A 14577-nucleotide genomic window follows, 5' to 3' on the forward strand; every position below is an offset into this window, starting at 1 on the left:
TAATTAACATAAAATTCAGTTTTAGAGAGTTTTTAATTGCAAAGTACTTATATCACATCAAATTTCCAGTTTTGTTTTATTTGAAATAATCAGTGCTACATACCTAAACACACAATTAATACTGACCTTCAAACTCTGATTACAACTACTATAAACAATTATTTCCAAACTAACTTTCAAACTCTGATTATGATTCTGTGACACTAGACCCACTTTCATTACTGTTCTTTTAAATTCGATATTTTCAGGCTACAGGCACAAACTCAGAGTTACTAAATATCTTCATGATAGTCAGATTATTTCTTTGAAATTGGAATTTTAAAATTCCAAGACCAAAATCGAATTTACTTTAGCGACTCTGAAAATTTTTAAAAAGCAAGATCTTCCATAATTTATTCTGTTAGAAAGTTCTCTACTGAAAGGGGAGGTGTTGAAGTTTTTTTAACTTTAGAATAAAGATAATTAAGAGAGATTTTTTGTCATTACTGCCTTTTCTTTAAAAACATTGAAAAAACATTTTATTCAATTAATTAATTAAATTAATTTAATCAAATCTTAAAAAAAGGAAAAAGAAAATAAAAAAAATGAGCACTAGTTGATTGACCATCCAACTCCATCTAGTGACGAATAAATAAATCCAAAGCGAATATAATAAAATTGCGTTGCCATTTATCACCATTGGATATGCAATTAGATAGTCAGCAACAATAATGAGAAACTCGATAATTTCTTCTTTATCAATCAACGTGATTCGGCACCTTGCAGCGCGCTACTTTTTCTTTCAATTTTATCCCTTATCGACCGAGGAAGAATTTAACGTACCGTTTCATATGGGATCGTGGGATGTTGTTAGCATTGACATCAGCATCGGTCAAAAATATTTACTATACGCGCCGGGAGACGCCAGGAGGACTGAGAGGAGAACTCAGAAGTACTCAGGACTAGTCAGGAGGACTGAGAGGAGACGCGTGACGATGCACGCGTGCCGAGTCGAATAACCGGATCGTCTAGCAATTTTCTCTTCAGCGTACGACACGAGTTTTGCGGACGAGATTGGATACGTAGCGGCACGACAGGAGAGTTCGCGTAGAGTCTTGCTGTTAGTCACCGTGTTCCGGATGTCGCGCGCCGTGTAATAAACAACGGTGAACATTAGTGTCTCGCGACGACGGTGGCGGGAAAGCGACGACTGGTCGTCGCCAAATTGTAACACGCGCGGAGCCCTTCCTCTCGAACGAGCACAAATGGCACTGCTATTCACCAGCATGTGGGACTCGACATTGCTCCTGAATACTCTAACCCCAAAATTCTACGTCGCCCTCACCGGTACGTCGTCCCTCATCTCCGGTCTAATTCTCATCTTCGAATGGTGGTACTTCAGGAAGTATGGCACCTCGTTTATCGAGCAAGTGTCACTGAACCACATCTCGCCGTGGATCGGCGGAGGCGACAACGCTAACGATAGCAATGGTACGAGCCTCAACAATTCAGGAAGCTCCTCGAATCACCAGAACGTACCTGAGTGTAAAGTCTGGCGCAATCCGATTAATCTCTTCAGGGGCGCAGAGTATCAAAGGTTTTACTGGGCCACTAACAAAGAGCCTCTCACATATTATGACATGAACTTGTCTGCACAGGATCATCAGACATTCTTTACCTGCGAAGGCGATACTGGTACGATCGGAATGTACATACCTTATTTGTCCCTAAAAAACACTTGGAAATATCGATCGTTAATATTTTGTGTTAAGTGTATAATTATTTTAATCATAATATATAACTATTATATGAAAAATTAAATATCTGTTAGTAGGGATGCTTTCCAACAAAAAACAGATTTGAGATCTGTTCTTTTTAGCTGACCGTCTTCCATTGTTTATTTTTCTTTCTTTTCCTTCTATAATACATTGAAGAAAAAAAAAGAGTAAATATAAATCACATGTAAGTTCATCTTAAAAAAAAAAAACAGTATAACACAGTATGACTTATTATATCCTTGTGTTTGCCAATGTTAAACAAAGATGAAATGTGATCACAAAGATCATTCTTATACTAGGTCTGTTCTTTTTGGCTGAACTTCTTCCATGATTCTTATTTCTTCCTTTTCTCTTCATATTGAAAAAAAAAAGAGAAAAGATGAACGGTGTAAAGAGTTTAGCTAAAAAGAATAGGTCTTCTGTGTCTCTTGTTGGACCACAAGTTAAAAATGTTTATTGTTAGTTTCGAAATGTTTAGTCAATTAGAGATTAATTCTGTCCTTTTGATCTTAGACATAAGATATTTTGAGAGATACTGAGCCAATAAATTCTTCTCTTTCAGGTAAAGCAGAATACGAGATCATGCAAACAGCTTGGAGAGAGCGTAATCCAGTAGTGAGAATACAAGCGGCACACAGTGCTCTCGATCGTAATCCCGATTGTGCACCAGCTTATATTCTTCTCGCGGAAGAAGAGGCCACTACTATCATCGAGGCGGAAAAGATCCTGAAACAAGCTTTGAAAGTGGCTGAAAACAATTACAGGAAATCGCAGAATACCCAACACCAGGGATCCATAGCTGAGGCGATACACAGGAGGGATACGAATGTATTGATCTATATTAAAAGAAGACTAGCGATGTGCGCGAGGAAGTTAGGAAAACTTAAGGAGGCGGTGAAGATGTTTCGTGATCTCACAAAGGAGGTACCACCCATCATGAATGTATTGAATATTCACGAGAATCTGATCGAGACCCTATTGGAGATGCAGGCATACGCGGACGTGCAAGCTGTTCTGGCCAAGTACGACGACATCAGCCTACCCAAATCGGCAACCATTTGCTACACAGCGGCGTTGCTAAAGGCCCGTCTGGTGGCGGACAAGTTTTCACCCGATATTGCTAGCAAACGCGGACTGACCACCGCCGAGATGTCGGCGGTGGAGGCGATCCATCGAGCCGTAGAATTCAATCCTCATGTACCCAAGTATCTCCTGGAAATGAAGCCGCTCATCTTGCCTCCTGAGCATGTGCTGAAACGTGGTGACTCCGAAGCGATCGCGTACGCGTTCTTTCATCTGGCACATTGGAAGCAGATAGAGGGTGCCCTAAATTTACTTCACTGTACTTGGGAGGGCACGTTTAGGATGTTACCTTATCCACTTGAGCGTGGGCATCTGTTTTACCCGTATCCAACGTGTACTGAATGCGCCGACCGGGAACTCCTGCCATCGTTCCACGATGTCAGTGTCTACCCGAAGAAGGAGCTGCCCTTCTTTATTCTTTTCACCGCCGGTCTTTGCTCGTTCACTGCACTGTTGGCTCTATTGACTCATCAATACCCGGACACCATGGGCGTAGTCGCCCGTTCGATGCTTGCCTGGTTCTCCCATCCGTTTTATTATCTTCTTGACAAACTAGCTATCTTGCCCTCTAACTTATTGCAACAGCTCTCTAGAATATAAGGCTGTATTTTCCATATGATCTCCATTAATGTAAGGACTTATTGTGATACTTGCGACATACTTATTGCTTTATTTCTACTGTAGGCGCCTTTAAGAGGTATGTACCTAAATGTGTAAAGTTCCAATTTACAATTTTTGTCGTGACTGATACCATACTGATATCTTGTAGCGACGATTATGTGTTTATGTACCGTTAAGTTCGAATCTGAACTCGGAACAACGGACAATGAGTATAACAGTAATAATAAGAATTTTAGGCAGTAACGTTTTCGTTACGCGCGTATATATAATATATATATAAATTAGTAATATATATGTATGTATAAAATACAAAATAATTATATAGAATATATATAATATCGATAAATATAAAATATGAGAAAAGATGTATCATCGATCAATCGTTACATCAGTACTGATATGCGGTTATACAAATTTATGCGAAGTGGCAGTTAGGTGCTAAATAAATTCTCTTTGTTTTATTGCATTCATATTTATTCAATGATGGATATTACCAATAGCTTGTAATGAGGTGAAAGATCAAGGCAAATCAGAGATCTTGACATTTTCACGTGTCGACAGAACAGGAAGTAAGTTCGGCCACGTTCGATCGACCAAGGGTGAAAGAATTAATACCCTTTCGCACGTCCCTCCGCAATCATTCTTACACAGCATATAACAACGAGAATGTTAATATCCTTCACGTAATTACACATATAATATATTATACAATTTTTACGAGAGCCCGCCGAAACCAAAAATAAAAGACAACCAACGTGTCACGAGTATCGACGGATTAGTTTCGCATTCTCTCAATCATCCTATAATCGTATCTGATTTCTGGTCTGCCTGTCTATTGTGAGACGGTTATGATAAGAGAAGAAGAGACAGCGGGAGCGAGAGAGAAAGATATAAGACACTTGGAAGTCAGAGGGCTCAGGTCTCTCTGGTACTCCGGGCTGGCTCCAGCCGCAACTTTGATTTTGTTTCGAAAACATTCATTCTCGATTAAATTCTTAACTGATATAGTATAATAAGGTGAGATAAAATTTATCATTTCATATATATGTACAATATCTCTTTATAGTTTATCTATATATATCTATATAATTTACTTAAACGGACATATGTACGTAAAACGTCACGCGAGGAATTACCGATTAAATTATCCTCCATACACAGCTACTGCGCTCCTCGCATTCACAGCTATGGGAAAGGAAGGGAGAGGGAAGGGGGGAATGAATGTTTACGTAATATAAGAACATGTAAAAACTTTCAAATGTGATCCTTAAGATTCGCTGTAATATAATGCTTAGTCCTTAATTTCATACCGCGTGTACAATTAGATGTATTTATCGAAGAATTACTAATCTACGAAATAGGAAATATTTTGAGTATTCGCCTCCCGCTAATATCCGAGCCCATGTTTTGTACGTAGCCTTCTCACGCATTTGCTAAAATTACGTTAGAATTCCCCGGGGATGGAAATTCGCTGATTTCGTCCTACCGTTTAGTAGGCTCTTTTTATTGCCGCGAATTATCTACGAAAGTCCACGCAATGTTTCTCTCCATTTTTTCTCTTTGCTATATATATAAATTACAGATTGTCCGCTTCACGCTCAATCAGCTCCAGCTGATTGCCGGCTAAGATTGCCACGTTAACACGTCACTTCACTGTGTCTAGGTTTGATCGTCTTCACGTTTCTCTACACAAATAAGGCACCTTTAACAAATTACGCTGTTTATATAAGCTACACTCGATTTAGCAGTCCAACGTCCTCAGTCAATGACGTCATGTCTGCGCTGCGGCGATAGCTAATTCGCAATTTGTCAATCGAGGCATACGTAAACAACAGCAGTCTTAATGTATCGAACAAAAAACATTATATATAGTGGATATATGTAATCAACTGGATACCAAAATTCTCATAGATCATATTTCCTTCTTTCATCACCTAATTTCTCAAACGACGATAAATATTTTTAACTTTCAACGAAGCGCGCTCACACCCTTCAACTAAGTCATGTTCTCTTAAGATATTCATATATTCCATTCATCTAGCGAAGTTTCTTAATTTATCAAACATCGAGATCGCTTTGAATTCTGCTAAAAATATTTCGTATCGTTCTTGCCTACCACGAAAGCAAGGAATAACGTCGAACTCAGCAAAGAATAGCATCTATTCGGATTCTATACGTTTAGCCTAATCGAGGCTATCTACATGTTCGAGAGGAAAGCAGTTTTTCCACTCTAAAACGTCATTTGTGCTTGTGGAATGCTAGAAAACAGCGTTGTCCAACCGAAATTTCAGCTCACGTGCCCAGAAAGAACTTTCCATCTTTTTCCCCGCTATCGTGCAATCATTATATACGCAAAATTACAATTCTTTATTTACATAATGAAACTAATAGAAGCTTCTCAAAGTATAGCGTAATTTAAGCAAATACGTTTACCGAAAAATTGAGAAAATATCTTTAACGCCAATTACAATAAATTAGCAATACATAATTAAATAAGTCTTTTTTACGTTACCGCATTTTTATCATAACTTGTGAATATACGGAACAAATTACTCGACACGATAGATTGACTATATGCTTACTGGCCGGCACGCAACTGCCGATTGGTCAACAGAGTTATTAAATAGATGTAAAAATTGTGGAAGAAGTACCACAACACATATTGATATCCTTCCTTTTTACCTCACGAAAGAGTTTTAACCGAACGCGATAGACAGAGAAGATTGTTAATCTTGATATTAAAGAGTACCATTTGCGAAATATTGATATCGATCATAGAGTTTAGTGGACCACGAGTGAATGCTGCCTTCGACTAAATCCTCAACATGTCGACGCAATTGATCCTCCGTTAACGTGAGGTGGAACCTATTCTTGAGACCTTGAACAGTTGCCGCTCCACCACTGCGGAAACACGGAAGCTGAGAGCCTACGGGAAAAAAATCAATAAAATCCATTGAAATATACGGGTTGAAAGTGCACGCGAACAAACATATGAACGATCAGTATGAACGATCTCTATTACTTACCCGACAACATAATCTCAACGAGGTTAACTATCTTCTCCATGTGCTTCCGCGCTGCAATTAACCCTTGAAGAATGAGACTCCTAAATTCCTCGAAGAGCTTGGATTGATTGCCACCCATCACCTCGACAAATTCCGGCGTTAGTTTAAATGGGCTAGTTTCGAAGCCGAGATTTCGCGGCGAAGTTGATAAAATAAATCCGAAATCTATATGGATTAGATGACCATCGCTGTGCAGCAAAATATTGCCATTGTGACGATCTTTTACTTGAATAAGATAACTGACGAGGCAATACGCGGCACAGCTCTGAATGAAATTCCTCTGTGCCATACGGAACGTCTCTGAGGTAGAAGGGCCGAACTCTCGTTCGAAATATTGGAAAAGTGTTAATTGGCACTGCTTCTTTACTTGGTGGAGTGAGACAGTGTTCAGGATAGGTTCAATCAGACCACTGTCGTTTGACAGACATAGTATTCTGTGACAAAAAATTAAATTGTCATTCAAGAGCAGAATCATCGAATATTATTATATAACGAAATTAATATATTAACAAATTATATATCAACTAATAATTATTTCCTCAATATGGGAGATCAATTAACTTTTTTTACAAGACGAAAATTTCCAATAGTAATTCGCACTTACTTATACGGTCGTACCCAAAGGGGCACTTGTTCGTCTTGCCAAATTCTTTGCAACATTGAGAGCAACTGTGAGGCGAGAAGTTCTTGTCTGAGATCATCACCGCATTTTACGATTACCGCGAGTAATCTCCAAGATGCCAAGTGCCCATACGGGCTGGAAGCTCTTATGCGTCGTTGCTTTTGCTCCCATGGCTCCTTGAGAACCGCTGCCGATGGATCCTCGGGATCATGACTGAAAGTTGCGCTCGGCGTAGCTGCCATTTCGCTTAATCTTCTTTTGATGTCGCCCGGTACAAAGATTGGTTCCCTGCTGTCGGACGATTCTTGACTCAGTTGCGATATGGTATCCCGATCTTTTGGTTTACCAAGCTGTAAATACTGAACGAATAAAAAAATTAGAATATAAATTAGAATTAAAGAGATATGTAAGGTTATTCGAATAAGATATATACCTGCTGTGTGATCTCATCGTCTTCCTGACTCCAACAATCATTAGGATCGTCATCGGGGAAATTAAATGCCACATCTGTATTTCTAACAGAATAAGGCGAGACATTTTTTACGGGAGTTTGTCGTACCGCCGAGTTCTGTTGACTATCTGAAGTGGATATGTTAGACTGTTCGCCGCCTGTTAAGTTCTCCTCAGACTTAGTATGCCTTAACGAGCTGCCCATTATTTTCGTCGGCACGGGCGATGTATATAAATCCTCCACCTCTAATACTTCCACATATATTATATAAGGTGCCTACAAATAGTATCAACATAGAAATCGATATTCAAATGACAAATTTTACAGTAATGCTGAGAAAGTGAAACGAAATGTCTATACCTTATCTTTGCTATTAAGAACGGCGGCGTATTGTGGCGGAACTCGCACGATGTGATGCGGTATCGTACTGTGCAGAGGAAGCCACACCCTCGCAGGGAGATTCAAATTAAGCGTATTGAGCTCTGCCACTAATTGAACGGTTTTACTTTCCTTTGTTGGGATAGTCCCGAGCAATTTACCAATTGATATTAGAGCTTGAATAAATTCGAGTTCTGGCGCGAGTCGGGGTGCCTGCAGGCATACAAGATTCATGTTAAAGCTTCAAATACAACGCTTGCCATTTTCGTACAAGATGATAACTCACATTGCAAAAACAATCAGTTTTTTGGCCTCGCAAATCGTTCACCACACCTTGGCAGGAATAGAAGCAGGTACAGCCGTTGTCAAACGCTCGACCAGAGCTCAGGTCCCCAAGACTTACTTTATTTATTATACCTTTTGAAGAATACCCCATTGAATGATCACACATTATGAAAATAATTCTCGTGATACATAATTTGGTTTAAAGTGCAAGTGTGTTAATTTAAATAATTACCGGAATGACTACGGCGTATAGTCTGGAACAATCCAGTAGCGTCGGACTGAGATCTTTGGTGGGTTTTCTTATTCGGCGACGTAAGAGTTTGCGTCGAGGGCATTGGTGATGGCGCAGGAACTTGCAATCCAGCAACACGCTGCTTTCGACCCTCATTTCCCTTTGGCCTAAAATATTACACATAGTTAGAAATAAATCTGTTTGCTTAAAATTCACATACGATTATTTCTGAGTCATTAATCTACCAAAATTTCCAAAATACAAAAATTTTCCATTGTTTTCGGTTTATTAATCCTACCTGAGTTCATCTGACAGGATGAGATTTTTCAACTTGGTCCCATGAGACTTCTTCTTTGACGGCAAATGAGCATCAGAACTGTAAGCGTCTAGCAGCCAAGCACATTTTAATGAGAAATCTGCTGACTGTCTACATCTGCAAAGCAATTCGTTTATTTTCAATCCATCCGAATCATAACACCACGATTCATAAAATAGGAAATCAAGCGATCTTCTAATAAGAATTCTATTTACCTATGGACAAGATATGGATAAAGGACTTCTGTTACATCGTGAAGTTGTATGTACATCACAACTAACTGTGGTAAATAAAAGTCCACATCGTTATCCGGAAAGCTGAACATCTTGTTACCTATAATATATTACATGTCAATATATTTACCGTGAATAGGGTGCATTAAAAAAATTTTATTTCACAAAAACGATATTTGGAAAGTTATATGTGATGAAAATAACATTATTCGAATATAATACGTGAAAAATTTTTTTTTCTGATGTTTATACCTAGATAACTCTGAACGCCGGGTTCTTTGGAATTGAACAGATAAGATATAGCCATGGACATATCAAATATCTGACTCTCGAAGAGTCGCAGCAGGCAGCCTTCGGAGGGTTTCGGTTGCTTCGTCTCTTGTTTTTGTCGACGGACGATATCCGATTGCTTTTTCACCGTCTCAACTTCTTGCTGCTGCGTTGCAGTCGTGCCGCAACAGAGGGTCATGGCCGCTCCGGCCAATTCGCTCTGGCTCGAATCGGCCACGGACGGCGATGACGACACTTGCATAGCGCCTTGATAAATATTGACGCATTCCTGATAGTCATGTTGATCGTCACTGCCACGTTCTCGCACACTTACGTTTGGTCGCGGTTCCTTCGAGCAACATTTACCATCGTTCGCTTCCTCGCACCGAGAACGATCACCGTTGCTCTCGTTCTCGGGGGATACGGGAGACGCTGGACTGTCACTGAGACGCGTGGACAGTTCTACAGGTGACACCGGCACTGACATCGACACTGACACTATACCGGCACTGTTCTCCATACCGTCCACCGCATCGACCGAATATACGTCACCCGGTTGCGACACGGATGAGTCGAGGCTCTCACGGCTATGCAGATGATCCACGCTGGATTCGCGGGTAGCTGGCGCGTTCGTGGCGTCGCTCGAGCCGCTGTCAGAGCCACAGAGGATACCGGAGTCGTCAGAACCGAGACTGGCCAGGTCTTCGCGTTCCCGCGCAGTTCGCGCGCTCTTTCCGCATGGTCCCGAGGACGACGATGATACCGCTGTCGTCTTAGAGACCGATGAAGGCGCGGGATTCTCACATTCCGGACTCGGGGTAACGTCCACTTCTGGAATCCGTTGCAGAGCGGAGTCCAAACTCCGATTTCTATGATGGTGTGTCAGCGTCGTTGCGGTCGCCTGAGGCACCGGCGGTAATAGAATACCCATTGATCTAGGAATAATAAAGTGTATAACTTTATAATTAATAATCAATGTATTTCCTCAAGTATGCTGTACAGTAGTGTACAAGTTATTTCGAATTTTGCAAATGTACTTTTTAATACAAGTAAAAAAGAAGATAAAAATACAAGATGTTTTAATTTTTAGAGAAATATTTTCTCTATATGACGACCTATGTAATTAATATTTATTTAACTTCTCTATCTCATCACAAATATATTCTTCTTGTACAGCCTACTCTCTATTTCATTTTACAAATATACAGTTTGACAATATCCTTAATATTATAATATTACTATCATTCATGTAATATTGTTTAAAATCACTATTCTGCATTGCTTCTTAATGCCTCACAACACTATTTTTTACTGCGTTTATAAATATTTTTTTTAATACTAAGTACACTTCATATTTCTTCTTCTTTTTTGCGTTGCAAAAGAGCTTATATTTTATCATCTATGTTATTAGAATCTTGAACTACTTTTTTATAAGTAACATTTAAACTTTTCTTATATACATATTTATTCTTCGGTAAGATTTTTTTTCCAAACTAAAAAGAATTGCACAAAATTATTACATTAGCTAGTTCCAGTTTCCAGTTGGCGACTGCGAAAGTGCGACCAATGAGGAAAATAGATACAACAGAGTGTCGCGCGTGATTGCGATTATTCGTTGCGGTGATTATTAATATTGATGACGCTGTCGTCGCCGCTGCCAATTTAAATATCTCGGCTTGTATTCCTCCGTTTTATATGCGACGTAACTTCCACTCGTATCGTCAATTCCGACGTCGTTGGACGCCATGGCGTCGATCGCATACATGAGGCAAATTTACGATCGCTTTTATTCAACAAGTGCCAGGAAATGTCGAAGGCGCGCGCCAGACGCGTCACAAATAGCTCACGCGTGTGTCGCGGAACGACCTCGCCGAGTATTCACGGGATCGAAACGGATACCTGAAGTCCAAACTGTGGTTTCGTTGATGCGTGGTCAGTCTGCTGCGTGGACTGATCGACGGATTCGGCCGACCGTGCACGAGAGGAACATTACAGCTGGCCAGTTTGTGCCGTTTGATGTGTGTCACGCTTTCCTGGCGCGTAGGTCCACCAGTCGGCGTTACTGCCACCACTTCGCTCATATTAGAGTCGAGTACGAGCATCGGCTCGGCTAACAGTCATCTGCTGGCCATGCTGAGGCTTCACCTACAAAACATAAGAAACTGAATCAGCGACATTTCTCGAACGTTGGAAGTATGCGTCAACTTAAAAAAGATTCGACATTCAAGAGTTTGACATATTAGGTCAAATAAAGATATGGGAAAACAATTTTATTATATATTCATACTAAGTTATATTTACTCATACAGCACAGATCATTTCAGCAACATTGCAACGTTCCAGTAGTGATATTTCTGTGTGATTTATGTATAATATACCTAAGCATCATGTAGTAAAATAACATAAAACATTCCGTGCACAGAACTTGCAGCAACATTTCTGTAACATCACTAAAATATTGCTGGAATAACCTGTGCTGTATGGAACTATTATGCACTCTTTTTTTGTGATTCTCAAGCGATAATTATACGATAAAAAATTATGGCATGGATATACTATAATAAATGTGCTAATTAATGTTATAACCCTTAGTACACACATGATTTTCCAATCCTTTACTACATACGATGAGTTATTCGTGTCCCAGTGAATCCTTATATATATACTTTTAAATCTTTAGAAAGTATTTATACACAGAAAAATACTTATTACTTATACCTACCTAAGTATAATATTTACTTGTTCCAAATATTTCAAAAGTTCCGCAAATCTATCATAAATTCATCACAAGCATCAAATTTATTCAAAATATTTTCTAAATCCTAGTATACTCGTATATATAAGTTTGATACTTCAATCAAGATGATTAAATTAAAATAAATTGGATTTGCATATTATATAAAGTCGCTTCTTCGATCAATTTTATAATATTCTTCCAAATAAAATAAATTCTTATTTTGAGTACACAATAAGTTTTCCTAAAATTTGTAACAAATATATTTTACGATTATTCTCAAAAAAATCCCTTTATTAATGATAATCGTTATTTAAAAAAAAAGAAAATAAATTGAGTAATCACTTTTCTTAGCAATAAAATGATATTTTTCTGCGTGTAAGGTTGCGTATTTACAAAATATAATATATAAATGTTATAATAGCATTAAATAATTAATTATAATATAACTAATTATTTAATGCTCCTAATTTTTCGAAGAAATGTGCAGGACATGAATGACCCAATCGTGTGTACTAAGAGTTAAGTATATTTCCAATAGTATGTGGAAAAAGTGCAAAGAAAATTAAACAGCTCGCGCGATTGCCGTCATTGCTCGCGTGAAAAACTCGAGAGACGACATATTATTTCCGGTATTCTCATTCTTTTTGTAAACGTAAGCTGATAACGGCAAATGATATCATTTTTTGAGCTTGTGAATGTCACGCATATAATTGAAGTCGTAATGTCAACGATTGCTCAGCACGAAGGAAAACACGCTCGGATAACACGCGTCCAATTCCGTTATCAGTCGCGTCTGTCAAATACTGCGATAAGGAAATCGGTATCTCGAATCGGAGAGAGCGCATGTATCTTTTAATTACTACATACGACAAAGAGGAAACTCCGTTTTGCGCGCAGTGCCGCGATAGTTTGATTATATAACGTCTCGATATCGCGAAAAAAGAAGCACGCGCGAGAGCAGCCGCGAAACTGAGCTACGGAAATCGCATCTGTCTGGAAGGCCAATCGCGCCGTTTTAATGTCTAGATAAGACGCGAAATTGGAACTTCCTTTCGAGAAATAAGAATTCATGTCGAATTGAATTCCGTCTGTATCGCTTCAAACGATACGATTGATACTTATGATGCAGACGAAATTTTAAACCGTTCTGAAATCTTCTGAGAAGAGAAAGCGAAGGATCTGCAATCTTGAAAAATCTGCAGCTTTATGATACGTAATCCCGACGATTCTTTGAATATGGATATAAATTAGCTGGAAAATAAATCTCTTTTCATATAGAAGTCATCAAGCAATCATTAGCCACAGAAAAAATATTTTGCTGCGTCAGTTAGAATTATCTGTTTTTTATATCTGATAGAAAATTATATATCATACGCGTAGAATTTATAGCACAATATTCTAACAATGCAAAAAAATTTAGTTCTCATAATCAAATATCAATCATTGCTAAATAAGAATCAGTCACTTTTATATTTTATCATCTGATTGAATGTTACAAAGAGACTTTCTTGATAAATTTGACAAGTGATTCAAACATAAATTCTGTCTTTGTCATCTATATTGATTAGATATAAAATATATCCTGTATCGCAGTGCTTTCTAATCATTCATCCTTTTTAGCTACACGGAAGAAGCAATTCTGCTGAAGAATCTAAAAATTTAGCTAAATATAGATCTGAAAATAATTTTGTTGAATCATCAAAATAATTTTGTAGAAATTTCAAGCATGATAAACAATGCTACCAAAAGTTTTGACATTCTAGCAACCAGTTTAAACGTCTCACATAATAATTTTAATAATCTAAACAAAATTATTTTTAGATCTGTTTAGAACTAAATTTGAAGATTCTTTAGCAAAATCGTTCTTTCCCCATGTAATTTTTCGTAGATAATTTTCGCTATAACTGCAAGATCATTGTTTTTAGTGAATAGTAAACCGGCATTATCAAAACACGATCATTAATTATAAAGATGATGTATGCAAAAAGGACGGTTTTGTTGAAACATTTAAAAGCTCAGCTATTTTGTTAGGTTATCAAAATAATTATATAGAACGCTCAAGCAGATTGTTAAAATGTTAAAACTTTTTGCAGCAGTGCTCATCATGCTTGAATCTTCTACATAGTTATTTTGGTCCAATAAAATGGTATTCAAATTGGTATTTATCTAAAGTTTGAGATATTTCAACAAAACCGTCGTATTTTCCGTGTATATATGTGTTTAAATGTACGTGGGCAACAATTGAAGAAAAGGTCAACGAAAAGTCGAAGGATTTTTGTTGAATTATATCCGTGTTGTAACGGTAACGAATTGAAAAAGTCTACACGATACGTGTAACACAAACGTGTAGAAAGTGCGGCTTTTTATCAATTCGAACACTTTCTAGGATCTTCCTGGCGCAGTATGGTGCGCTCCATTCTACGCACAATTATCCCGCGGGTAAATAAACACGAATACAAAAGACGATGCAATATTCCCGGTTAGTTACGTAGTTAGTTACATGGAGAGAACAAGCGCTTCGATGAGA

The 14577-nt window shown here is 38.3% G+C and overlaps 2 protein-coding genes across 2 annotated transcripts; one reads left to right on the forward strand and one right to left on the reverse strand.

Annotated features, from left to right (window-relative positions):
- Window positions 1-840: 840 nt before the first annotated feature.
- Window positions 841-3673, forward strand: LOC108730750 (protein ST7 homolog). The gene is made up of 2 exons (XM_018460649.1): window positions 841-1674; window positions 2320-3673. The coding sequence occupies exons 1-2, from the start codon at window positions 1245-1247 to the stop codon at window positions 3438-3440; spliced, it is 1551 nt and encodes a 516-aa protein (XP_018316151.1). The 5' UTR covers window positions 841-1244; the 3' UTR covers window positions 3441-3673.
- Window positions 3674-5018: 1345 nt separating this feature from the next.
- fwd (phosphatidylinositol 4-kinase beta fwd) lies at window positions 5019-11449 on the reverse strand. Its single transcript, XM_018460738.1, is given in 12 exon segments — window positions 5019-6387; window positions 6488-6960; window positions 7131-7507; window positions 7582-7875; window positions 7960-8190; window positions 8264-8394; window positions 8495-8661; window positions 8793-8927; window positions 9026-9143; window positions 9296-10248; window positions 11213-11403; window positions 11405-11449. Coding segments are annotated over 12 exon segments (3288 nt in total). The 5' UTR covers window positions 11435-11449; the 3' UTR covers window positions 5019-6199.
- Between the last annotated feature and the right edge of the window lie 3128 nt (window positions 11450-14577).

The sequence above is a fragment of the Mycetomoellerius zeteki genome, unplaced genomic scaffold, assembly GCF_001594055.1.
Source record: "Mycetomoellerius zeteki isolate Tzet28-1 unplaced genomic scaffold, Tzet1.0 scaffold96, whole genome shotgun sequence".
Classification (NCBI taxonomy): Eukaryota; Metazoa; Arthropoda; class Insecta; order Hymenoptera; family Formicidae; genus Mycetomoellerius; species Mycetomoellerius zeteki.

What these genes read in the sequence shown, in the direction of transcription:
- LOC108730750 (XM_018460649.1), top strand. Translation starts at nt 1,245, where the DNA reads ATGGCACTGCTATTCACCAGCATGTGGGACTCGACATTGCTCCTGAAT. An exon ending in TACCTGCGAAGGCGATACTG is followed by an intron (nt 1,675 to 2,319) that starts GTACGATCGGAA and finishes CTTCTCTTTCAG; the next exon opens with GTAAAGCAGAATACGAGATC.